The sequence below is a fragment of the Bison bison genome, unplaced genomic scaffold (assembly GCF_000754665.1).
Source record: "Bison bison bison isolate TAMUID 2011002044 unplaced genomic scaffold, Bison_UMD1.0 scf7180017864451, whole genome shotgun sequence".
NCBI lineage: Eukaryota > Metazoa > Chordata > Mammalia > Artiodactyla > Bovidae > Bison > Bison bison.
Window position 1 is genome coordinate 1,816,726 of NW_011495013.1, and position 25,523 is coordinate 1,842,248.

Here is a 25,523-nt window from a genome sequence, read left to right on the forward strand (position 1 = left end):
CGTTCCTGCATTCCGGCTCGGTGGTTATAGTGCACAAGCTTAGTTGCCCACTTGTTCCTGGGATCTTCTCACGTCAGCGATCAAACCTGTGTCCCCTGCATTGCAAGAAGGACTCTTAACCACTGGACCACCAGGGAAGCCTGCCCCTGGTGGGCTTATGGGTTTGCCCCTCTGATCATCCCCTTCTCCTGTTTCCAGAGTGATCTTTGTGGTTATACTCAACTGTCCAGTTGCTTCATGCACTTTCTGTTGCTCTCTGCATTCCCCTTCCCCATTTAGCCAACTTCTCCTTGTACTTCAAAACTTTGTGCCAGAATTAGGTTTTCTAGGAACGCTTCCGGGACCCCTCTGATTCAGGCCCCCTGCTGTGTGCCGCCTGTGATTAACTCCGCCTCTGCACGCATTACAGAAGCACTGGGCTATGACTGCCGTTTCTCCTATCTCTCCCGCAGTCTGTGTCATAACCATCTTGAAATATTCCTTGCCAAGTACGGAGCTTGTCACATAGCAGCTCTCATTTAGTGCTTGTTGAAATAACTAATTTTAGAGGTAGCATCAAAGAGCTTCGTGGGCTTCTGAAAGAAAATGGCAAAGAAAACATTTCCGAGGCTTCTGTATCAGGGAGTAGAGAGCCTTTGTGGTTTGGCCACAGGTAGAGTGGACCAGCTCTGAGAGGACGATGAGGCAAAAGCTGCTTCGGCTGCCGGGCTTCTTAGCTTACAGAGCAATGGGCGTGTACGAAATGGGAAGCCAAAGCAAGAAAAACGACACTTCCCGTCATGCCTCAGGGCACCGCTCCGCTTTCCCCTCTGCGTCACCGCCTCTTCCCCACGGAAGCAAAGCGAGCACTTCCGGGTTCGGCAATAAGCTGGAGCCGGTGGCGTTAGGTCGGTCCTGTTCCGAAGCCCCGCCTTCGTCTCGGTCTTTCTGGAAACCCATCTTTGCTCTTGGCCGTGCCAGGCGGGTATTTTCCGGCCGTTGCGGGTGCCCTTGGGACAGTCCGCTACACTGAAGCGGCGAGACCTTTTGTTCTGTGAAGGTTCGGAAGCTCTCGCAGAGAACAGGGAAGCCGGTTCCCGGAGTTGCGGCCCCGGCGCTGACCTTCCTTCTTTTTTCCCTTCCCGATTGCAGCGTCTCAGACGCTAGTGTGAGCGCCCCCATGGCGGATACGGCCCCCAACGGCCCCCAAGGGGCGGGCGCAGTGGTAAGTAAGCGGACAGGATCGTTTGGCTTGATTTGCAAGTTAGGAAGGAGCTGGGAGTGTTGAAAGTCGGGTCCCAGGCGTTCCACCGGCTCTTTGCTTTCGGGACTGGAATTAGTGATTGGGGTGGGGGTGGGGAGAGAGCCGATCGTGAGCCAAGACGTTAGACGGAGCTAAAGTTTCTGATTCGGCAGCGACAACAGGCGGGCCTCCAGCAGTGGCCCTCACTTGTATGCCCACCTGAATGCCTAGGACAGAGGGCCTTCTCGTCTTTTCCCACCCTTCGGTCGCACGGTTGAAGGTGCGACCTGAGATTGTGCTGTGACACATGCCTCATTCCGCACTTGGGGGCTGGCAGAGAACAGGTCTGCCGCTTTTTAAGCAATAGAAGGAGAGCGGTTTTTTTTCTCTTTTCCTCCTTCATTTTACGAAGAGAAATATTAAGCTTATGTAAACTTTTATTTTTAGGATGCGTATCTGCTGCTTACTGTCTTTTTTTTTTTTGTACCAGAAGCATAATTGTACTTAAACACTAAGCATGTGAATTGAGCCAATCACTTATTTTAAAAATGTGCAGCATCTCTCTCAGTGCACACCTTTTTTATTTTGCTGAACCATTTCAGAGTTACATGCGTCATTATAATTTACCCATAATGTAGTACTTATGTAGAATATTTTTGTACAGACCACAATGCAGTTACCTAAAAATTTTTGTAGTTCATTTTGCAAATGTAACGTTGCTACTTGTTACTACCTAATATACAATTCATATTTAAATTTCCTTAATTGTCCTTTAAATTGCTTCCTTCTTGTCCAAACTCAATAAAAAAAACTTGCAGTGTGTTTACTGGCCTTTGGTCCCTTTCAGTCTGAAATAATTCCCTTGGTCTTCCCATTTTTGTCTTACCAGAGTCCACACCTGTTGTTTTGCAGAATGCTCCTTAAATTGAAATTATCTAATTTTTTGTCGTTCCCCCGCCCCCCGCCCCCCCGACTAGATTCAGGTTAAATGTTTGGTAGGAATATTAAATAAGAGAGATTTTGTTCTTCTCAGGGCATTTTATATATATCAGGAAGCATCTTATGTTGATTTATCCCGTCACTGGAGTTTGGTCATTTGGCTTTGGTGGTGTCCACCAGATTCTCTATGGTAAAGATAACTCTCTTTGTGAATAAAGAGTATTCTGTGTCATGATACTTTAAGATTATGTGAATAATTTTTCACCTCAATATTTTTTTTCACCCAAAGATCCTTTGATATTTTTTGCCTGAATTATTTGTCATGGTCAGTCAGTTCACTCTTAAAAGTGTAAACCAATACATTTTCTTAGATCTTTTTTAAACTGTGTAATTAAATGCACATGCATAAAAGTGTACGAGGTAAAATGCAAAATTCAATGATTTATCACAAAATGAATACCCTAAACAGATTTTAAAGAAAATGTTCTAAAATTAAATTTCAGACAGTCGTGTACAGTCTGAATATTTGTAGAGAAACTGAGCACTGTAAGCTGGATTCATCCTTCCTCTTGACTTACTGGTGAACATTTAAATTTACAAGAGTAACATGTAGTAGGTTTGGATAGAATAAACTCAGAGGCATGTGTCTGAAATTACCTGCATACTGTTAGAAAGCCTGCAGTAAAATTAAAAACATCCTTGAATTTTAAAATAGGCTTGCGTTTTTTTCCCCAGAGTTTTTTAAACTTTTCTCTACTTTCGAAAGAGAATTAAAGTTAGATTGCTTCCAGCAGTGTTTGAGACTCCAGGTTAAAACCTGTTAGGTTTGAAATCCTTTTTATGTAAACATTGTTTCTAAAACATTAAATAGAATACAGAATAGCAGAATCTATCACACATAGTAAAAGTAAGTATTGTTTTTGTGAAATTTATATACTCATATGTTTATCTTGGGTCTTGATGTAAAAATTGTTTATGTAGATTCTTTTAAAAAATGTAAAAGCCACTTTAGAATTTGAATATGAAATAGTTTGAGAAAATTAATTTTAAGTTATTGAATTTAGTGTGATGGACATATCTTTTAGCAAAATGCAGCAAAAGAAAAGAATGAGGAAAAAGTGGTGAAGAAAGTGGTATGTGGATGTTTAGGGCCACAGAAATCTGTGAAAGACTTGTCAGGGAGCTTTCAGGAGAAGAAAGAAACTCACTGATGAAGAAACAATTGCCCTAAGAGTTATACCTAAAAAAACCAGTTGCTACAGGAGCGTTGAGACATTTTGAATAGGAATAAAATTGCAAAATAGTCATCCTTTAAAACATAATCTGCAAGCTTAATTTAACTACAGTATTTTTCTTTTTAAATTCAGCAATTCATGATGGCCAATAAACTGGACACAGCAATGTGGCTTTCTCGCTTATTCACAGTTTACTGCTCTGCTTTGTTTGTTCTGCCTCTTCTTGGGTATGTATTATACATGTTTCTGCTGTTGGTATTCACTTTTTCAGTCATTTTTTTCTGGAGTACCTTTTTAGATGTCACACTTTGTCAAACAGCCAGGGGTTTGATAAACAATAAAACACGTCTCATCCTTAAAGGTACTAATATTCTAGTAATAGTACCAACTGGGGGTATATTTTATATTACGTGCTTTGTGAAAGTAACATCACATTGAAAATCTGAGAGAAAATGAATGTGGGGATGAGTTCATGTTTTTTCGCCTTTTTGAGTGTTTAAGAGGAAGAATGGCTGCTTTAGAAAATTCAGTTGGATATTGTACATCAGTTATACTTCAATAGAAATAAACGTTCAGTTGGGTATGTATATAAAATGATGCTTCTAAAAAGCTTCAGTAAAGTCACATAATTTTTTTTTCTATTCTGAAGTAATAGATTTAGGTATTAGGTGTTGTGCAATTATGATGCAATTCACAAAGGAGGAAGAGGTATGGTAGCTGTTTACGTCTCCTGATGATCTCTCCACTGTAATTTGCAGGTTGCATGAAGCAGCAAGCTTTTACCAACGTGCTTTGCTGGCAAATGCTCTAACTAGTGCTCTGAGGCTGCACCAAAGACTACCACACTTCCAGTTAAGCAGAGCGTTCCTGGCCCAGGCTTTGTTAGAGGACAGCTGCCACTACCTGTTGTATTCACTCATCTTTGTCAATTCCTACCCTGTTACAAGTATCCTTTTTTACCGTTTTGACAGTGAAATTGCCTGCTGAATGTAGGGAGATCACTTTTGATTATTTTTTTGCTACTGGAAGGATTCAGCAATAAGGGTGTTCCATGAAGCCTGGGTTGGTTGGTTTGTTGGTACTTCTTTTGAAAGAAGATAATGTGAAGTGTAAGAGTGTCTTGACTCTAAAATGTGAAGTCCAAATTTTGAAAAGGTGATTGGGAATTTTGAACTTCAATATTTGATCTTATAAACTTCTCTGTTAGCAATGGATATTGCAAATTTCAGATTCAAAGCACAAGCCCATGGAGAAGTTACATTTTAATATGTAAGTTTATTTCATTTAATTCACACTTTCTTTGGGAAGATACCCAGATGTCTTGCTTTAAGAAAAGAGAAATTCTTAGCTCTATCTTTTAACTTTCAGTAAGCTAGAAACAAAAGGAAATTAATCAAGAAGTAACATATTTAAGCTGAGAATGAGGTAATTAATAAAGTAAAAAGAAATTAGTATTTGCTTTGAATAGCCTGCAATGCAGGAGTGAAGTGAAGAAGTGAAGTCACTCAGTTGTGTCCGACTCTTTGCGACCCCATGGACTGAGGAGTCCCCAGGCTCCTCAGTCCATGGGACTTTCCAGGCAAGAGTACTGGAGTGGGTTGCCATTTCGTTCTCCAGGAGATCTTCCCAACCCAGGGTTTGAATCCGAGTCTCCCGCATTGTAGGCAGACACTTTACCATCTGAGCTACCAGGGAAGCCAGCAATGCAGGAGATGCTGGTTCAGTTCCTGGGTTGGAAAGATCCTCTGGAGAAGGGACAGGCTACCCACTCCAGTATTCTTGGGCTTCCCTGGTGGCTCAGATGGTAAGGAATTAGCCTGTAATGCAGGGGACCTGAGTTTGATCCCTGGGTTGGGGAGATCCCCTGGAGGATGACATAGCAACCCACTCCAGTATTCTTGCCTGGAGAATCCCCATGGACAGAGGAGCCTAGCAGGCTGTAGTCCATGGGGTCAAAAAGAGTCAGACACAACTGAGCCACTAAGCACAGCACAGCACAAAGAAGAAAATAAGGACAGACTCATGGATTTTTGGAATTTGTATGTTTATACAGTTCAGAAATATGTTGTGGGATAATAGGTATTTTTTAAATGGAGGGGAAGACATTCTGCAGTTTGATGTTTGGGAAGCAATAGGTTTAACATTGCTAAACAGATTCTTTACCGTGGGACCTTTGATACGGATAGGTTTAACATTGCTAAACAGATTCTTTACTGTGGGACCTTTGATACGGTAATGTGCTAAACAGATTCTTTACTGTGGGACCTTTGATACGGTAATGTGCATTGTGAGACTGAGTTACCAGTCTTTCCTAAACTTAATCATTTGAATCAGTTGTCCACCCATCTACCCAGCTCCCCTTGAATCATCCCTCAGGAAGATATTCTGTACTTTAGGAAGTGCTGCTCTTAAGTGTTCTTGAATATTTATGATACAACTGTACATAATGGAAAGCACAATAAAATATGTCTCTAACACAAGTCTTAAGGAAAAGAGAATGGAAGGAAAATTTTTTTGAGCACCTATTTTGCCAGTGTATATAAACTTGACGTATTTAATCCTTGCAACATTCTAAAGAAAATTATTATGAGCATTGTATTATTGATAGTATACGGAGGCTCAAGGAGTTTAAAATAACCTGCCTGATAGCACATTGGCAAGTAAATAGTAGTGTAGGTAAAACTTGCTAAATAATCCTTGTCCTGCAGCTGTAAGCGATAAGCACGTTTGTTGACATATCATTGGATTGACCTGTTTTTATCAGCCACATTCATTGAGGTTCTTTACAATCAGCAATATTAAAATTCTTGCTTTTCTGAGATATAATGGGAAATTATATAGAGATTCTTGTTTCTGCCCTTAGGAGCTTAAAATTTCCTTGAAGAGAAAAATAGAAATGCTAGAAACTGTTTTCTAGATACTAATGTAGAGCAAATTGAACACATCAATTATGACCTCTGGGACAGTTCTATTGAGTGAATCCTGAGATGCTGCCAAATGACTCATAACAGTGAAGACAACCTCTCTGCCTTTTCTGTCCATTTATTTGCTGTGCCCTCTCTAGGGAATGTTGAAGATTAAGGATTTAATGTTCTTTAATTCTTATTGGGAGGGGAGTATGTAGTGGGAATAACATAAGCTATTAATTGGCAAGAAATACTAATCTGATTCCTAAAGTAGTTAGGTATTACATTAGTAAAAGTGAGCCCAAAGTCACGTTCTGATCTTTGCTCTTAGAAAGGTGATATATTGTCCTATTTCTGTTATGCACTCTTTGTCCCTTGAATTTTCTAAATAGTTTAACAATGAATGCTAAAATTATGAGTATCTTATCAAGGATTTATGAACTATAGAATGTTAGAGATAGGACTTATTAGAAACCCCTGGCTTTGATCACTGCAAATTTGTACAACAGAAGATGGAACTTGGCCTAGGGAACTGAAGTTAGTGTCAGAGCCAAGAATGAGACCCAGATATCTTGACTCTGAATTCAGGATTCTGTTAAAAGTGTAAAGCTATTTTTATGTATGTGTGATCTCTTCTCATAAATTGGCGTTTTATTTAGTTCTCAGAAGAGACAGGGAAGGTTTGGTCAGGGTATTAATCGGAGAACTTTTATGTTAGAGAGTTAGAATTCTTACAACACTTGGCTGTGGGTCAGTGTTTTACTTGCCAGTGGGAACTTTGGAACCTTTGGGTCCTAAATGATGAGTTGTGGTTATAATGAATTTGATACTCAGATTGTGTCATAGTGGGCATCATTTCCCTCACACCAAGCTTTCAGTTGGTGTAGAAAAATATCATGGATTATTTTTGATAAATTGCTACTGTTTTGAGGACAAGTGTTTTTGCCATTTATGATTAACAGTCTATTATCATTTCATGGAAATAACTTGGACAAGTGGGGGTTTTTTGTTATCAACCTAGCAGAAGTTGGGGTAAATAGAGTATTTTGAGCAATTTCCATTTTTTTTTTAAAGCTAAAAGAAAATTGTATATATTATCTATCACAAAAAGCCAAATAATGAAACTTAAAATAAGGATTCTTTGTTCATGTCTATTATTAAAACTGATGAAACTCTCAATTGAGTATATATACAAACCAGGTATACAATGTCTTTTTTATTTGTACAGATTGAGAATACCTTAACCATGAAAGCTTGACTATAAAAGCTTGATTGGAACAGTATCTGAAAATAATGAAGTCCTTGTAGGAAAAATGAATTAAACATCTATAGTTGAGGACAGTTTGGGAACTACTTTTTAAACCATTACCCTGTACTCTTTCTTAAGTTGGTGAAAGCAGCACAGAGACTGTGTTGGTATTGGATGGCTAAGGTATTCCGTCCAGAATGACCATTGTGGCGTTAAAAGCCGTATTACTTATCACTTTGAGGTGGCCTAGATTTTAATTTAGCAAATGTTCACAATATGTTATATACTAGAAATAGGTGAAAAAACTATTTCATTATTCATAAAAAGAACTGTGGGTTTAAAAAAAACTTTGACTTTGTTTACAGATTAAAAAAAAAAAATTCATTTTATAAAGTATCAGTAAAACAGAAGCCATCACTGAACTCATTTTAGCAGATGTATACTTGAACATAATACATACCCTGTTGTGCAAAGTACTTGATGAATTTGTAATGTTTTCCTTAATTATTTTCTTCAGTGAGTATTTTCCCAGTCTTGTTATTTTCTTTGCTTCATGCTGCCACATACACAAAAAAGATCCTTGATGTAAGTAAAACAATGTTGGCCTTGTCTTTTGACTCCCGAATTTATAGGTAGTTGACACAAATTTGAGTTCTAAGACATTTGGGCATGTGTCTCAGAAAGTTCCTATGTTCCTTACAGACTTGCTGTAAATTAGTGATTTGAAAATTTTGGAATTTTTTATTGTTTCAATAAAATAGTACATTTTGTCATAATGGATTGTATTTAAAATCACTGTCCAATTCCTGGAGGAGTGTCTGAAGTTTGAAATATATTTGATAAGTTGTCAGAAGTCTCTTGTTCTGTCAGTGATTTTAACATAGTAGATGAGTAGAGTGTACTGAATTTCTTTACACTGATGTTCAAAACTGCTGCTTTTCTGAAACATTTTCTTATTCCTGAGTTGGAACATTTAGCCTAATAACCTCCATGTGCCAGGCAGATTGACTGCGTATGCATGGAAGTTTAAAGTAAAGTATCCAAAAATTTGCCTTGTGTTGGCCTTTTTCTTTATCTCCATAGTTCTTGGGTTACAGCAGTAACTGAACTTTGTGATTTCTCTCTTTAATTAACTAAGAAATCTCAGATACTTTGTATTTCTGCATAGCCAGATTTTGTTATGGTTGAGAGAAATCACCACCACTTTTAGTGGAATAATCTAATCTTTCTTAAGGAAAACAAAGCATCAATGAATGAAAAGGGCCTTTATTAAAGTTCTCTATTTAATTCTTCAAATGTAGAAAATACAGTAAAGCAGGAAAATCTGTTAACTTTTGTCCCTAAATGTATAGTTTGTAAATTTTTATATCATCATTTTCAAGTAATTGTCTTTTGATTATATTGCATGTTAGATATGCCATTCATATAAGGAAAGAAAATAATTGAGTGATCAAAAATGCTTTCATGACTTCTAATATTTGTTTTCTTATGTTTTAAGGCAAAGGGTTCAAATAGTTTACCTCTGCTGAGATCTCTCTTGGATAAATTAAGCGCTAATCAACAGAATATTCTGAAGTTCATTGCTTGTAATGAAATATTCTTGATGCCTGCTACAGTTTTTATGCTTTTCAGGTAAGAATAAAAATATATTTATTTTAGGAGGCTGATGTCTAAATGAATATAATAAATGTATCAACTCAAACTTTACGCTGCTTAAATCTGTTGAAGTAAACCCTGATATGTAGAGCTCGATGGATCTTAGCAGTCACCTTCTCATGTGACAGTGCAGAGCTACTGCGATAGTACTGCTACTGTGGTCGACTGTAGGAAACCTAGGAATCTGTCTTCTTCATTGTTCCTTATGAGTTATTTAACATTTTAAAATTATCTTCCAAATAACTACTTTTGAAAGAGTCTTAGAAAGGCTAATTTAGTCCATTGTCACATTACTGAGATTATTTTTCCCATACTGGAGAAAAATCTGAAAAGTTAAGGTTGGTATTGATAGTTGCCTACTGCCACCTCCTTATTTTGTTTGTTAGTTATGAGAAGAATGTGTAAGTAAAGAAAACCTTCCTTTTGAAAATAGAGCATTAGGATAGTATTGACCTCAGTATCTGTATTCTTGCATTTAAGTTATAAAACTATGTTTCTCTCAAGAGGGCAAGGCTGATTCATGTTGTTGTACAGCAGAAACTTAACACAGCATTGTTAAGCAGTTATACTCCAATTAAAAAATAAATTTTAAAAAATGTAAAAATATGTAAAGGAAAATAGCTAAATAAAACTACATTTCTCCCCAGATTATTGCTTTCTCAATTTTCAGTTTCTCAGGTAATAGGACATTACAGATAAAAAACTAAAATATCATTTAACTGTGAATGCTAGTTGCAATTCTGTCCTCTCCTTCCCAGAGCTAAGGAATTTGATATGAGTACATATATGTAGTTATTTTAAAGTACTTACACAGATAGGTAGGAAATGTATCTTATTATTTTATGGGTGTGGGGCTTTGTTTAGTTTTTATTATACATCACAAGCATCAGTGGTGTGCATCTTGCTTTTTTCACTCATACAGTATGTTTTTGTGACCTGTTTATATTGACATTCACAGTTCTGGTTTGTCTTGTTTAATGGCTGTGTAGTGTTCCATCATATTATTTTGCTGCATTTTATTACCCATTGCCCTGTTAATGGCCGTTTGTTTTCAGACTTTTACTTTTCCATATGTTGCTGCAGTAACCATTTTTTTTACCTGTCTGCTTATACTTTTGTGTGAATCCATATATACTTTTACTGAGTCTAAGCTGGGTATATTTTATATTTAATAGACCATGTACCAAATTGCCCTCTAATAGATCTGTGTTACCTATTTTCCATAATCTCATTAGTTTGTAACATTTTTGTCTATGAAATATTTCATTTTAATGTTCATTGCCTTGATTAACTAGTGAGGTTTTTATATACCAGCAGTACTCCTTTCCTTAGCAGTGTTTCTTTAAGCTGGTGAGAGAGTTTTTTAGATTTCCTCATAAATACATCTGTACCATTGTTGTAAATAATATTTTCCTCTGAAAATTCCAGGATCACCACATGTTGTTAAGCTGTGGGGTTCCAAACTAGATAATATAATTTAAATAGGGTCCTAGAATGGTACAATGGAAAAACTTCTTACTGGGTGTCAGGGAGCTGGATTCTGGTTGATTTGACAGTTAACTAGGCCTTCTGGGCCTTGCTTTTCTACATTTAAAAAACTAATAGTAGTTGAAATTAGTAACCCAAAAATCCTTCCAATTGTAATGTTCCATGAATATTAAGTATAGAATTTGATGCAGCTGTATTTGTCTATTATTCAGCTCTGGAATTTTCACCCTAGAAGCTAGTTCATCTTTTTTTGTGATCCTCATCATATTGGTGAAAGGAACCTTTTACCCTCTTACTTTCTTGCTCATTTTTCTGTTTCTTGGGTTGCCTGGTCTTGGGTATCCCCAGATTCTGTGATTTGCTTTATGTATCTGAGTGAAAGTTAAAATGTAGCTACCAAAACTAACTCTATATGTGGAGATAATTGGTGTCTATTCAGGTTAATAAGCAGGATAGTTTGTTCTCCTTTTAAGTAAGCTGAAGAGAATTACAGTGAAATGCTGAGATGCCAAGCACACTTAAACAAAAAACCTCATTATTGGAACTGTAGTGAATTTTTTGTTGGCATACCAAGTTTTACTATGTTGGTATATTAAGTCAGTTGTGGTATTTAGTCTTTTATTTAAACACTTAAAATGTACAAATTGATCTTAATTTTTAAGATTATTGTAAAGGAAATGAGAATTTACCAAAATATTTAAATAGAAGAATCATGTTGTTATTTTTAAAAAGGAAAACTAAGTAATAAAGTATTATTCAATTCCCTAATGAGAGAAGCTGTTAATGGTTCAAGTATGTCACTTGACTATAACACAGATTATAAAATTAAACATTTCAAATCATTATTCCTTAAATGCTACCTTTCATGGTAGAAGCACAGTCTAATATTAGAAGGCCTTGTTATTAAGTTAAATTTGTAGCAATAATGCATAAAACTCTGTATTTAGAAGTGAACAGTTTATGAGTTTATCTTAGACATGTAGTCTGTGAATTAGTTTATCTTACATAATACACACACATGTGCAAAGACAGATAAAAGGATGATCATTTTGGGTTTGTTCATTAGTAGAGAGCTTGTTAGTACATGCATAAAATGGAATATTTCAGGTTGTAGAAAGAATAAGATAATTTGTGGGTTGTGATAGGGGATGATTGCTAAGATACAATAAATTTAAAATGAGTTGAGAACTGTGTAGGGTATTCCCTATTCATATTTGAGGTGTGTGTGTTTAAAGGCATATATGTTTCGTTCTGTTTCATCCTCTTTTTTTGGAGTATCTTTGTTTTTTAACGTTGTGTTAGTTTCTGCTGTACAACATTGTGAATCAGTTATATGTGTCCGTGTATCCTCTCCCTCTTGACCCTTCTTCCCGCTCCCCTATCCCACCCCTCTAGGTCATCGCAGAGCACTGAGCTGAGCTCCCTGTGCTCTACGGAAGCTTCCCACTAGCTGTCTATTTTGCACATGGTGATGCATATATGTCAGTGCTGCTCTCAATCTATTCTACCCTCTTCTTCCCACCCTGTGTTCACACGTCCCTTCTCTGCCTTCTCTACATCTGCATCTCTGCTCCTGCCCTGCAAGTACCTTTTCTAGATTCCATATATATGCGCTCGTGTATGATATTTATTTTTCTCTTTCTGACTTGTTCCCTCTGTATGACAGACTCTAGGTACATCCACAGGGTTCTTCACCTTTAAAATAGGAATGATAATACCACTTCCTTCCTAGAGTTAACAGTTCAGTGCATTACAGAGTGAGCGCTGCATGTTAGCCATTATATATACTTGTTTATGTAAGTTTCTGGAAGGCTATATTAGAGACTGCTATAACTTTGATTAAGGAACTAACTTGCATGATGGAAAATTTGTGTTTCATTGGATAGTCTTTTCTACTTAATGTGTTCTGTAATGCCTCTATTTTTCAATATACAGAGTTAAAATTTCATCACATGATTTATTGGAGAAAGTAGATATATTTAGTTATAAATTGTAATCATGTAAATTTTTATTATGAAAGTAATACAGCTGGGGGTGCAGGGAGGCTGAAAAGGAGAATTGCCTGGCAGTCCAGTGGTTAGGACTCTGTGCTTCTACTGCAGGGGGCTGGGATTGGATCCCTACTCAGGGAACTAAGATCCCAACTAAGTTGTGTGGGTCTGCCAAGGGTGAGTGGGGAGGCTAAAAAAATTTAACCTAAAAATCAAACCAAATTTAGGATCTTGATGCATTTATTCTACCCCAGATTTTTAAAATATAGTTGTAATAATATGTATAGCTTTATATCCTGCTTTGTTCAGAGTTCCTGTGTACTTTTCAGTAGTCAAGATTTTAAGTAATTGCATACTGAATCCATCAAATATACATATGATTTACTTAGCCCTGCTACCCAACTGGGCTTCCCTGGTGGTTCAGATGGTAAAGAATCTGCCTGCAATGCAGGAGACCCAGGTTCAATCCCTGGGTGGAGAAGATCCCCTGGAGAAGGCTACCCACTCCAGTATTCTTGCCTGGAGACCATTAGGTTCTTGCTGTGTTTTATTTGTGGTTGTTTTAGTGAACATCTTAAAATAGTTTTTCCTAGGGAAGGATTCCAGACTTAGAATTTGAGAAACATGTATATGACTCTTGGGGTATTATGATTGTCATTTTAACCAAGAAAAATAAATAATATAGGCTATGTTTAGCCTATTCTCACATTTACTAGTGAGCCTATATGGTTTTATTAATTTTCTTATTTGTTTATACCAAATAAACTACTTTTCATTTTAAATATTTAATTAAATATTTCAAGTTTTAAAACTTGATTACCAATTATTAGTGGCAGTTGAAGCATTTATATAACATTTTCTGATTTGTTTAGTAGCTTTAAAAAATTTAACAATACCTACATGAATAACTTGGACTTAGATATGATGGATATTATTATGATGATTTGATGAATGGAAACACATTGTCCAGTTAAGTTGCCTTTAAATGTTGAGTATACATATGAATCAATAATGTGTATTTATTTCCCTTGTATTTGTTTATTTCAGTGGTCAAGGAAGTTTGTTCCAGCCTTTTATATACTATAGATTCCTTACTCTTCGATACTCCTCTCGAAGAAATCCATATTGTCGGTAAGCTTGTGATTAGTTTAAATCTGTTTTATTTATTAATAGTATTGTGAAATATACCATTTGTAACTTTTAAGACTTATTTAACCTTTATGTTAGAATTTAGAAGCAAGCAACGTTTTTGCGAATCTAAGTTCTAGGATTGATGAGGAGGTGCTTGCTTTTCAGACATTAAGACTGGAGTTTTCTTGACCACATCTAAAACAGTGCTAAAAGCGTAAGGAATTTAAAACTGTGTAGGACAAAAGTCTCCCTCTCCTGGTACTGTCCTAGTTAAGGAAACACATCGCAAATAAGAAAGGAAACAGTAGTGCAGGATGTAGTATTCACATGTCAACCTGTGACGAATTTCATGTTTATTGTATCAGTACTGTAGTCCACAAGAGGGGAGAGATCATTGAGCCAGAAGAGAGAAGAGCCCAGGAAAGTTTCACAAAATATTCTAATTTGTTCTGGAAGGAGTAAAGACTTTCAATAGACAGTGAGAACAAGGAAAAGCATTTTAGGTAGGAAAACGATAGGAGCACAAGTTCAGAGGCAGTAAGATAAACACAGTTTAAGGGGCACATATGTAGGCCTATTTGACCGGAAGGGAAATTCTGAGTGGTGAGTGGTTAGAGCAGAGATTTTAAAGGTATATTGGAACCATATCGTAAAACTTCTTGAGCCTCAGGGTAAGAAGTTTGGAACTTAGTACTTTTTAGATGTAGAGGAATGGTGGTGGGCTACAGTCCATGGGGTCACAGAGTCTTACACGATTCAGCAACTAAATGACAGCAACATTTATTGAGCATCTTCTGTGTTTCCTCATTGAAACTTCACTGTGACTCCAATAAGTACATATTCCCATTTTTCAGATGAGGAAGGCTCTAAGAGGCAGTATGTTCTTTTAAGGAAATGGTAGGAGGGATTGCTCATACTAGAAACTTTCACATTCTTGCTCTCTTTTTTTAGACCTAGTTGAATTTGAGTAAGTCAGATGTGAAGATTATGTGACTCAACTGTGAAGGAAATACAAATCATCCCTAATACTCAGCCCTTAGAGAGCCATTTATTAAATGAATATTTTCCCCAAAAAAGGACACAGGTGTTGATTTGGGGAATTTTAATTCTGTATATTGCCTGCAGTACATCCTGGTTATTACTAATTCAGATTCTTTAGTGGAAAGCCCCTTTATCAGCATTTACTCTTGAATCACATTGCTTTTTCATTGAGTTTCTGAAAGAAAACATATTTTATGTTGCAGGACCTTGTTTAATGAACTGAGGATTGTTGTTGAACATCTTATAATGAAACCTGCTTGCCCACTGTTTGTGAGAAGACTTTGTCTCCAGAGTATTGCCTTTATAAGCAGACTGGCACCAACAGTTGCATAGTGTAGCATCCAGCTAAATTATACATAATATAAATAAGCATTGTTAGCTGCTGGTACTTCTTCTACTAGGGATGGATAATTCCAGGTGTAAAACTGACCTCAATGCAATTTACATAATTTACATAAATGCATCTCAAAAGAAAAGTAATCATTTTCCTGGCATGTTAAATCAAGCCTTTCAAACACTTTCTGAGAAACTTTATTGTGATGTGTTGTTAATAGTTAAGGAAATTTGAATCTTGTGATAAATGTATCAGGAATTCTTTAGATGCTGCTGTGCCTTTATCATGAAGTACATTTATTTGTCCGGTAAAAATCGCTCTAAACTTTGTTTTCATCTAATTGGTAACCTGAATTTGCATCTGGCATGAGTTCATTATGATAATATTAACATGTAAATTCAGTATACTTTGAGACAGTATTCTTTTGCCATTCAGTAATTTTGGTTGATGGTTGTAACAAAAACACTTCCCTCCTTCTGTATTTAATTTCAAAGTGCTTTTATGTAGATTTTGTACTGCTTCATTAGGACAGATTTATTTTGGATTTCTTTATGTATCTTATACTATGACCTTCCAAAATTTTATTTTCATATTTACTTCTGTGGCTTTGGGTTTTTTTTTCTTACAGGCTCAACTGAAAGGTTGTTAACCAACTAGGTAAATACTTGTGGTCACCTAAGCATTTTACATCAGCAAGCAGTAGTCATACAGTTTTCCTCTCAGAGACAGGTTGAGTAACATTTCTCAAAAAGTAAATCCTTTTAGGATTGTGGATACAGTTACTTAGATCAGATTCTTGACTGCCAGTTCTCTCAGTTTCTTAGGCTTGAATTTTCATAGACAGTTGCACCAGTTCAGGTGCCCTTTGAAAGGAATGTAAGTGAAGATTGAGCTGTGACTGAACTTTGTATCTGTTCTGAAATAATAATGAAGATCATACATACCTACCTATCAAATTTCATATAAAAGATTAAATAGAAAGGTTTATAGGTGTTGGTTATTGATTGGGAATGGGGCCAGAGGAGTTGTGGGGGAAATAGTGTGCATTTCAGTCTTGTAATGCATGGATAAATTTAGAGGAATTGAATGTATTATGCAACTGTGATTTGAGTTGTTTAACATATGAAACACATTTGTTGAACTTCCATCAACTCCTTTTTAAAATTCATTCTGACCTTTATTTATTATTGCATGATTGGAAATGTTTAAAACATTGCAAAATGTTAATGCAGAGTAATGGAATGGTTTTTGTAACCAGTTTTCTTCTATGTGCATGTAATTTGGATTTCTCAAATACACTCAGTGACTTAGCAGTAACATCAGTTTTCTTTTTATTCTACTTTTTGGTCTATAGAAATGTGATACCTACTTGATAGCTTAACTGTAACCAGCTATTTTTGTAATTTTGTAATATTATCTACAAAGTTAGAGAAGCTTCATAACACACAGTCGATTGTTGGGGGCACTCTCATTGTCACTATGTGTGTAATCTGATGGTTTTAAAAACTGAATTTTCTAGAGCAATAAAGTAATGTTAAGTAAACAATATATTATTTCTAATGATGTTTTTAAAAATTTGAATTATATCAAGAAATTATGGCAGCTGAAGGCATATTTATTTTTTAAGTTACTAAGTTTCTTTGTTTTCTACAATTTTTTTATCTTGAGATAATTTTAGATTTGTAGAAAAGTTGTAAAAAATAGTAGAGTTTCTTTATATCCTTTACTCAGCTTCCCCTTGTATTAACAGATTCCATAACTATAGAACATTTATCAGAACTAAGAAATTAACTGTGGGACAATATTACTAACTACTAAGATGTGGAACTTAAATTTCACCAGTTTTTCCATTTATTGATTTTCTTTCTGTGCTCTCTTTTAACCACGATTGTTTCTTTTAATGATCTGTGAAGTATGCCTGTTTTTATTTTGAAAATTATTATTGACCAAAAAGATTTTCCTAAAGGAAATAATTTAGGTGGGTTTTAACGAAAAGAATTTAACATTTATACTATTAAAATTGAAAATTCTCTGTGCTTCAGAAGTTGAGGCTTTCATCATATAATGGGATTATACTTCTGATATATTTTTTAAAGAAAAGTTTGGCTTATAAATAAGCTGCCCGGGTGGCTTAGATGGTAACGAATCTGCCTGCAGTGCAGGAGACCCAAGTTCAGTCCCTGGGTCAGGAAGATCCCTTGGAGAAGGAAATGGCAACCCACTCCAGTGTTCTTGCCTGGAATATTTCTTGGCCTGGTGGGTTACAGTCCATGAGGTTGCAAAGAGTGGGACACAGCTGAGCAACTAACACTTCACTTTCCTTTCACTAAACTCATAAAAAAATAAATCCTACAATTTGAGCATTGCCAGATGTTTAGTTTGCATGAACTTGTAGTTAGGAATTTTGCAGTATGAATATGTACAGACAGCTAATTTGACATCTGAAAGTACAGTGTAACTTTATGTCTATCAAGTTAAAATTAAAGAAATACAGGAACTTCCTTGGTGATTGAGTGGTTAAGACTCCACCAGTCCAGTGCAGAGTGTGTGAGTTCAAGCCCTGGTCAAGGAACTAAGATCTCACATGCCGCGAGGCCAAAAAAGTAAAATTGTATGTCTTGGATGTCATTTACACAATGCAAAATGTATAACAAAAAAGGAAATTATTATAATAGAGTATATAGAATGAGTATACTAGGAAAAGTTACAGCTGCTGAATTTATTTTAAATACAGCATAGCTGAATTTATTTTTATGTGTTTAAAAACAGTTGATTTAACATCTAGACTATCTGATTGTTTAGGAAGTTATATAGTGCTGCTGTTCTAGCACTTTTAAATATTAAACTTTCTTGGACAAGTGTAGGCCTCCTACAGAATCTACTTTATTCTAACAAAGATTGTGTATTCCTTTTGTATACTTGATTCCTCATTTAATGTCAGTCCAAAGAGAAATTTCTTTAATAAAGTTTGAGATCAGAATGAATGAAACTAATTTTGAGGGATTGTGGTAAAGATCCTTATGTAATGCTAACAAATGTGTTTTAATTAACATAGGTCTGAAGCTCCTCTCCACCCCCTACCCAAAGCCCTTTTTGATCTGCTAGCTTAATGCTTTCACCCAGATTGAGACTGATTTTTATTCTGTGGGGAAAACCTCAAGGGAGAAAGTAACCAGTTATGCTGATGAGCAGTAGGTGGCACTCTTTGCTCAAGTAGTCCCCAGCTGTTTATCATGCCATGTTGAAAGGTTAAATGCCACTAAATCCTGAGCCAGCCATAAAACTAAGGACCTGAATTCCATGATTCTCTTTAATATGTAATTATTCAACATTCAGTAAATATTTAGTAAGCATTTACTCTTGAGTACATTTTTTAAATAAAAAATGTTCAGAAGCTGGAGTAAGTACCCTGTTAATATCTGCTTCCTAGGTAAATAGAAGAGGCCACAGTTAGTGGTATTACTCAGATCATAGTCTCTCTGCTGTTTTTGTTTTTGTTTCCCTAAGTGCCTAAGTTACCTAAACATGTCAGTTATAAAATTGTTCTTTCACCTTCATTTTCAGGTATAGAGAAAATGGTACTTAATTTTTTTCAGGGTCATTTTGTAGGTAAACAAGTTACAGCCAGTTCCATCTCTTAAAATTAAGACTTCACAGTAATACAAAAGCATGTCGATAATTTTGGATATTAGGAATGGTGCCTAGATTTGTAAATTCAATTTGAGTTACAGAGACAGGTAATTTCATTTAACACCTCACTGAAATTTCTCTAGAATTAAGAGAATTCTGAGAGGCTATATGATGGCATAGTTCAATGGATTTAGTGTATACCAATGGCATATATGTTTTGTAAATCCAGGAGTTGTTTCCAGAAATTATTTTAATGAGCAGTCCTCTTCTAATACTCTAGGTGGAAAGTTGTATTTGGATCTGGTATTAAGGATAAGAAAGAAGCTGCTCAATGTTTGGGAAGTTTCCTGGTGGTAGTTACTCTGTGACGTGTATCTTCTAAGCTGGTGTTCAGGAGGGTTCTTGGAAGGAACGTATCTCTGTGTGAGGGATGAACTCTAGTCTTTGTCCTCTTAGGCAGTGCAGATAGGAAAACTGACCTGCACTGAATAGGAGTTGATGTGACCACAGATAAAGTACAGTATTCTTTTTGTCTAAAACAGTTCCTTTTTCTTAGGAAATGATAGGAAAAAATTGTTGCTAGATAATCTTTGCTGGAATCTAAAAGTTACCTTATATTCCAGGAGAAGGAAAGGCCCAAGAATCATTTTACTTTTTCCGTCATAGTTTTCTGAAGCTACTTTTAAAAAATACATATATGTGCTCAGTACTTTTGAACTAACTTCTTTTTTCCCTTGGTTCATAACAGTTTAAATTCCAAACTTTTGACTTTTTTTTTTTTGTAATTTTAAGATAAATGCTTTTGACATGAATTTTTGCTTACGTTTATGTTTGTAAGTTGAGACCAAATGGGCAACGTCTTAGGCAGGCAACATTTGTGATATGTATATATTGGAACAAACGTAAAAGGGCCACAGAGATTAGAGAGTCATAGAAAATGGCTTGATTATAATAAATGCATTGCTCTGGTGCTCTATATAATGGGATATATTGAACTAAATTTGTATATACAGTATGTCAGCATTTCTTAGTAACTTCTCTTGAATCCATTTTTAATATCTAATATTATACAGGTTGGGGAGTTATATACTCTTCAGGCCAATACTATCCAGACTATATAAATTTATAAAATAAATTGAAAAATTCATCATTACTGTGTATTCAAGACCAAAGCACATAAATGCTAATGTAGGGCTCAGAGGGGAAATATACTGCTCCTGAATATTTGAGAAAATGTGAAGTCCTTTCAAGAGAATCTAATAAACATAATAATCATAGCCTGCTGACACTAAGGAAAAAGGACCTCATTCACTCTTTCTTTTATGCAGTGATTTACTGGTCCCTACTGATTTCCAAATTGGATCACTGTAGTGAATTATCTATGCTGGTACCTGTGAAAGTAAGCCCTGGGATCCATATTTGTTTTGTGTTCTGCTTAAATCAGCAAGAATGATAAATTTGATGGTGTGAAATTGGAAGTGTCAAGGGCTTTCTCTGGTGATTGAGCAAAATAATGTCTCCACTTGTAATTTATTGTGACCCTTTTCCACTGTATGTGCTTTGTGTATCTCATATTTATTTCAATACAAATTAAATTGTTATTCTTCATCTGTATTGTTATATCTAAGATTTTATTGATGTAAAAATCAAATTGTGTAATAAAAAATCTCTCTGAATTTAAGCTGATTTGAAAATGTTATGTTGCAAAAAAACATTTACAATTAGAATTTAGTTTTCTATTGTGCTTCATTGCCTTATTGTTAGAATAAGGTGAATTTGAACTCTTCTGTTTTCTTCAGCTCATCACAAATAAGACTGGTATAATTTTGTGATCTAGTATGAAGCTGGATAAAAAATGTGGCCTAAGGTGAGACTGGAAAAAAAAGAAAAATTATAGTTGTATCTCTTAGCTATTGGCTTGCTTGCTCCCCTGTACTTTTTTATCTAGTGAAATTTACAGCCTAATGGATGAGTTATTTGTAACCCTAAAATGATTCACAATATACAATATATTCAGAGTCGTAAGTCAACACAGGATAACATAGAAGATACTCAGTATCTCCCTTCGAGGGAAGTGTTTGGAGTTGGCAGATACTTTCTGTGGCAATTTTAATAACTGTTACCAAGCAATGGCACCCCACTCCATACTCTTGCCTGGAAAATCCCATGGACCGAGGAGCCTGGTGGGCTTCCGTCCATGGGGTCGCTAAGAGTTGGACATGACTGAGCGACTTCACTTTCACTTTTCACTTTCATGCATTGGAGAAGGAAACGGGAGAATCCCAGGGACAGGGGAGCCTGGTGGGCTGCCGTCTATGGGGTCGCACAAGAGTCAGACACAACTGAAGCGACTTAGCAGCAGCAGCAGCAAGCAAAACACTGTTAAGGTGAGTTAAATCTTTGTCCACTTAGAGATTATAATCTAAGGCACATAATGGAAATCAGCTGTATAAAGGCGATTTTGATAGGTAAACAGTTTTAGGAGAATTGATTTCCTCAAGATTTAGTGATAAGGTCTTAGAAACTAAAACATTGTTAGTTCATAATGCTCTTTCCTTTAGCATATGGGAATATTTGAAACCGTTTAAGAAGTAATTCTGAGCTTTGGAAAGGGAAAGGTCATCTCATTCTTCAAGCTTGGTTGAATGAAGAGACTCCTCAAAGAAATGGTCATCCAAGAACCTTGAGAGTCACCAGTCTAAACAGATGATTGTCAGCAAGTTTTTGTCTGTTTTTTTTTAACCTTTTATGGTGAGGTGGTTTTTTGTTCGTTTTTGGGGGATTTGGCCTTGCTTCAAGATGCGTGGGGATCTTACTTTCCCAACCAGGTATCAACCTGTGTCCCCTGGCAAGGAAGCTTGGAGACTTAACCACTGGACCATCAGGGAAGTAAGTCCCTGGTGAGTTTTGAACATACATAAAATTAGAACAGTATGATGACTTCCATATTATCATCATCCAGCCCTCAGAATCCTCTGCCATGGTCGTCCCTATTTTTACCTCTGTTTACTTTTTCTTCTAGTTTAAACAACTCACACTATTCTTTTCCACTTAGTAAAAATTATGTTCCTAAAAGATGCTACTGCTAAGTCACTTCAGTCCTGTCCAACTCTGTGTGACCCCATAGACGGCAGCCCACCAGGCTCCCCCGTCCCTGGGATGAGGATCCTTTTAAAGATTGGTATTAAATTAACAATAGTTAACATGGGTCTTTTCGACTGAGTGACTAGAAATGGTTGACTAACAGTAAGGCCTGGACATGAAAAAGGCTTAACAATTTTATAACAATAAATATAACATGAAGGGAAGGGAAAATTCTAGTGTCTTTCTGTAAAAGAAAGACTTTTCCCCCTGAATTGTTGTCCTCAGAGAAAGATAAAAGACCACCACCTTTAAGGGAAAGTGGTAAGAAAGATTTTGCCTTCCCACTTCACTTTCTCCCTCCTAAAAGAGACAGTGTATCCAAAGATTTTTTTCCTTGAACACAGAGTGTGGGGCTTTGGTGGGCTTACTGGAAACGGGCTAGGTCAGTGCTTCAAATGAAGAGAGTACTTACTGTTAACCAAACATGGAGGTAAATAACTTGGCATTAAATTCTTTCAATTTAGAACTCTAATCATTCGTAGACTTCCAAGAGTAATAGGCCATGTCATTGAAGTAGTAAACCCTCAAGACAGATGAAACTTGCGGTGCATGCGTGCTCATTCTAGATCTCATTCTAGGAATCATAAACATATGTATATGTACTTGTATGTAATTGATTATATAATTATGATTGTGTGTGTGCTCAGTCGTGTCCGATTCTTTGTGACCCCATGGACCGCAGCCCGCCAGGCTCCTCTGTCCGTGAGATTTCCCAGGCAAGGATACTGGAGTGTGTTGCCATTTCCTTCTCCAGGGAATCTTCCCAACTCAAAGATCGAAACCTCGTCTCCTGCTTCTCCTGCTTTGGCAGGTGAATTCTTTACCACTGAGCCACCTGGAAAGCCCCAAAACCTGTAGTGATCCAGAATAAAATGGGTATCTTTTTTTGTCATTAACTCATTAAAAAAAATACAGTTGTATTACAGTTGTATATGGAGGTTTCTCTGATCTGAAACAACTGACTCTGATAACTTGAGAATTATCAAGTTCATGTTTTACAATTCAATTTAGTAATATCCAAAATGTATAGTTTTATCTTTTGAAGTGTTTAGAACTTACCCTTTTTACCACTTTATCTGAAAAACTAAGCTTCCTTTTAGGACATAACTGTATTATTGGGCCTATTCTGAACTGATGTTTATAATATGTTTATAATATGAACTTTGTTTTCCTTTCTTGACAATCCTCAATTTAAAAATGAAAGCAGAACATTTCTTACAAAAATATTGGAATAATTTTTAGAAAAATATTTTAATTTGGGCACTTGGATATAGTTTATAACTTTAGTTATAAATTATATAAACTATAATTAACTTTAGTAATATAGATATATTGCTGAGAATAAAATATTCTTTCAAAGTGAGTAAACATTTACCCTTATAATTAGAACCCACTAGAGGACTGACTGTCTTTCTTTCTTAACAGAAAAAATACTAACATCTTAAAGATCTCTGTGCTCCTTTGTCACAAACCTTCTGGCTCAGATGCCTTTTGTGCAAGAAAATACCCAAGTTTTAACCCGACAGTGCTTCAATTTTATTCATACTCTTGCCAGCAATTTTCAGTTTTTACCAGAGAGAGCAGAGGAAGGGAAAGGAAACCAGGCACATCTCAAGGAAAGGGAATCCTCAGGTCCCTGTGGCCTAAGGCTTAGCTGCATGGCTCCCTGACAGCCTTGCCCTCTGCTCTGAGGTATTGAAAGGCAAATCCAGGAAAAAGAACTCTAACCCCAAAGCTCTGCTGAGGTAAAACCCCACCAGCAGCCTTGGAAGGCCAATGGGCGAACCATCATTCCACAGACACTCCTGCTTTCTCACCTTATCCTTGTCTTCATTTCCTTTTTCTCCAAGGGCCTCAAGATGTTGTTTGAATCTTTCTTTTGGCAGTGACCTCAGCATTTACCCAGGGTCCTATTGCAGCCACCTGGCAAAACCTCAACCTCTAAAGACTTCCCTGGTGATCCAGTGGTTAAGAGTCCATCTGCCAATGCAGGGGACACAGGTTGGATCCCTGGTCTGAGGAAGATCCCACATGCTGTGGGGCAACTAAGCCCTCACTCCACAACTGCTGAGCCCCCGTGCTGCAACTACTGAAGCCAGTGTGCCCAGCCTGTGTTCTGCAGCAAGAGGAGCCACCACAGTGAGAGGCTCGCTCACCACGACTAGAGAGAAGCCCTCACACAGCAACAAAGACCTAGCACAGCCAAAAATAAACCTCAGCCTCTAAGTTCAGTTCATTTGCTCAGTCGTGTCTGACTCTTTGCGACCCCATGGACTGCAGCACGCCAGGCCTCCCTGTCCATCACCAACTCTTGGAGTTTACCCAAACTCATGTTCATTGAGCTGGTGATGCCATCTAACCATCTCATCCTCTGTCGTCCCCTTCTCCTCCTGCCCTCAATCTTTCCCACCATTAGGGTCTTTTCAAATTAGTCAGCTGTTAGCATCAGGTGGCTATTGGAGTTTCAACCTCAGTATCAGTCCTTCCAATGAACACCCAGGACTGATTTCCTTTAGGATACACTGGTTGGATCTCCTTGCAGTCCAAGGGACTCTCAGGAGTCTTCTCCAACAACACAGTTCAAAAGCATCAATTCTGTGCTCAGCTTTCTTTATAGTCCCACTCACATCCATACATGACCACTGGAAAAACCATAGCCTTGACTAGATGGACCTTTGTTAGCAAAGTAATGTCTCTACTTTTTTTTTTGTCTCTGCTTTTTAATATGCTGTCTAGGTTGGTCATAACTTTCCTTCCAAGGAGTAAGCATCTTAATTTCATGGCTGCAATCACCATCTGCAGTGATTTTGGAGCCCCCAAAAATAAAGTCAGCCACTGTTTCCACTATTTCCCCATCTATTTGCCATGCAATGATGGGACCAGGTGCCATGATCTTAGTTTTCTGAATGTTGAGTTTCAAGCCAATTTTTTCACTCAACCTCTAAAGTCATACCTAATACCTCCTGAGCTTTTCTTTCACAGCATGCTATTTTTCCTTTACACTTTTTGTTAGAGTCAAATCTTGTATGTCCTTTCTTATTTCTTTTATTACTGAATACTCAGAAAGGTATGCCAGAGTCTCACTGTGATAAGAGATTTGTCAGTTTCTCCTGGAAATCCTCTCAATTTTTGCCTTATGTATTTTAAGGCTGTATTACTAGGTGTAAGCAACTTTAGACTTTTGTCTTCTGGTTGAATACTTTATATAATAGCCCTCTAACTCTAGAAAACAATTTTTGCTTTAAAATCTGTTTTGTCTGATTTTAATCAAGTACACCAGGTTTCTTTTGCTTAGTTTTTGCCTGATGTGTCTCTTCCCACTCTTGTCCTTTCTGTTTTAGATGTGTCTCCTATAAATTGTTATTCTGGATTGTCAGCTCAGTTAAGCTGGGAACTGTATTTTCCCAGGATTTCTCTTTCTGGGTTAGAGTTGGCTCCAAAAACAAATTTGTGTGAGAGTTGAGTGGTAGATGTGAAGGTTTGTACCTTCACATTCGTGTAGAATTGAGGATATGTAGACATCGGAGAAGGCGATGGCACCCCACTCCGTTCTCTTG

At 36.7% G+C, this 25,523-nt stretch overlaps 1 protein-coding gene across 1 annotated transcript; it reads left to right on the top strand.

Annotated features, from left to right (window-relative positions):
• The first annotated feature begins 858 nt into the window (after positions 1-858).
• TMEM33 (transmembrane protein 33) lies at positions 859-20,500 on the top strand. Its single transcript, XM_010858850.1, has 7 exons — positions 859-1,204; positions 3,529-3,623; positions 4,155-4,342; positions 8,069-8,136; positions 9,050-9,183; positions 13,734-13,817; positions 15,062-20,500. The coding sequence occupies exons 1-7, from the start codon at positions 1,160-1,162 to the stop codon at positions 15,189-15,191; spliced, it is 744 nt and encodes a 247-aa protein (XP_010857152.1). The 5' UTR covers positions 859-1,159; the 3' UTR covers positions 15,192-20,500.
• The last annotated feature ends 5,023 nt before the right edge of the window (positions 20,501-25,523 follow it).

Bases quoted from the DNA above. Each gene is read 5' to 3' on its own strand.
- TMEM33 (XM_010858850.1), top strand. From the start codon at position 1,160: ATGGCGGATACGGCCCCCAACGGCCCCCAAGGGGCGGGCGCAGTG. The intron at 1,205-3,528 runs GTAAGTAAGCGG...TTTTAAATTCAG, and splicing joins CCCAAGGGGCGGGCGCAGTG to CAATTCATGATGGCCAATAA. The intron at 13,818-15,061 runs GTAAGCTTGTGA...TTTATGTTGCAG, and splicing joins CGAAGAAATCCATATTGTCG to GACCTTGTTTAATGAACTGA.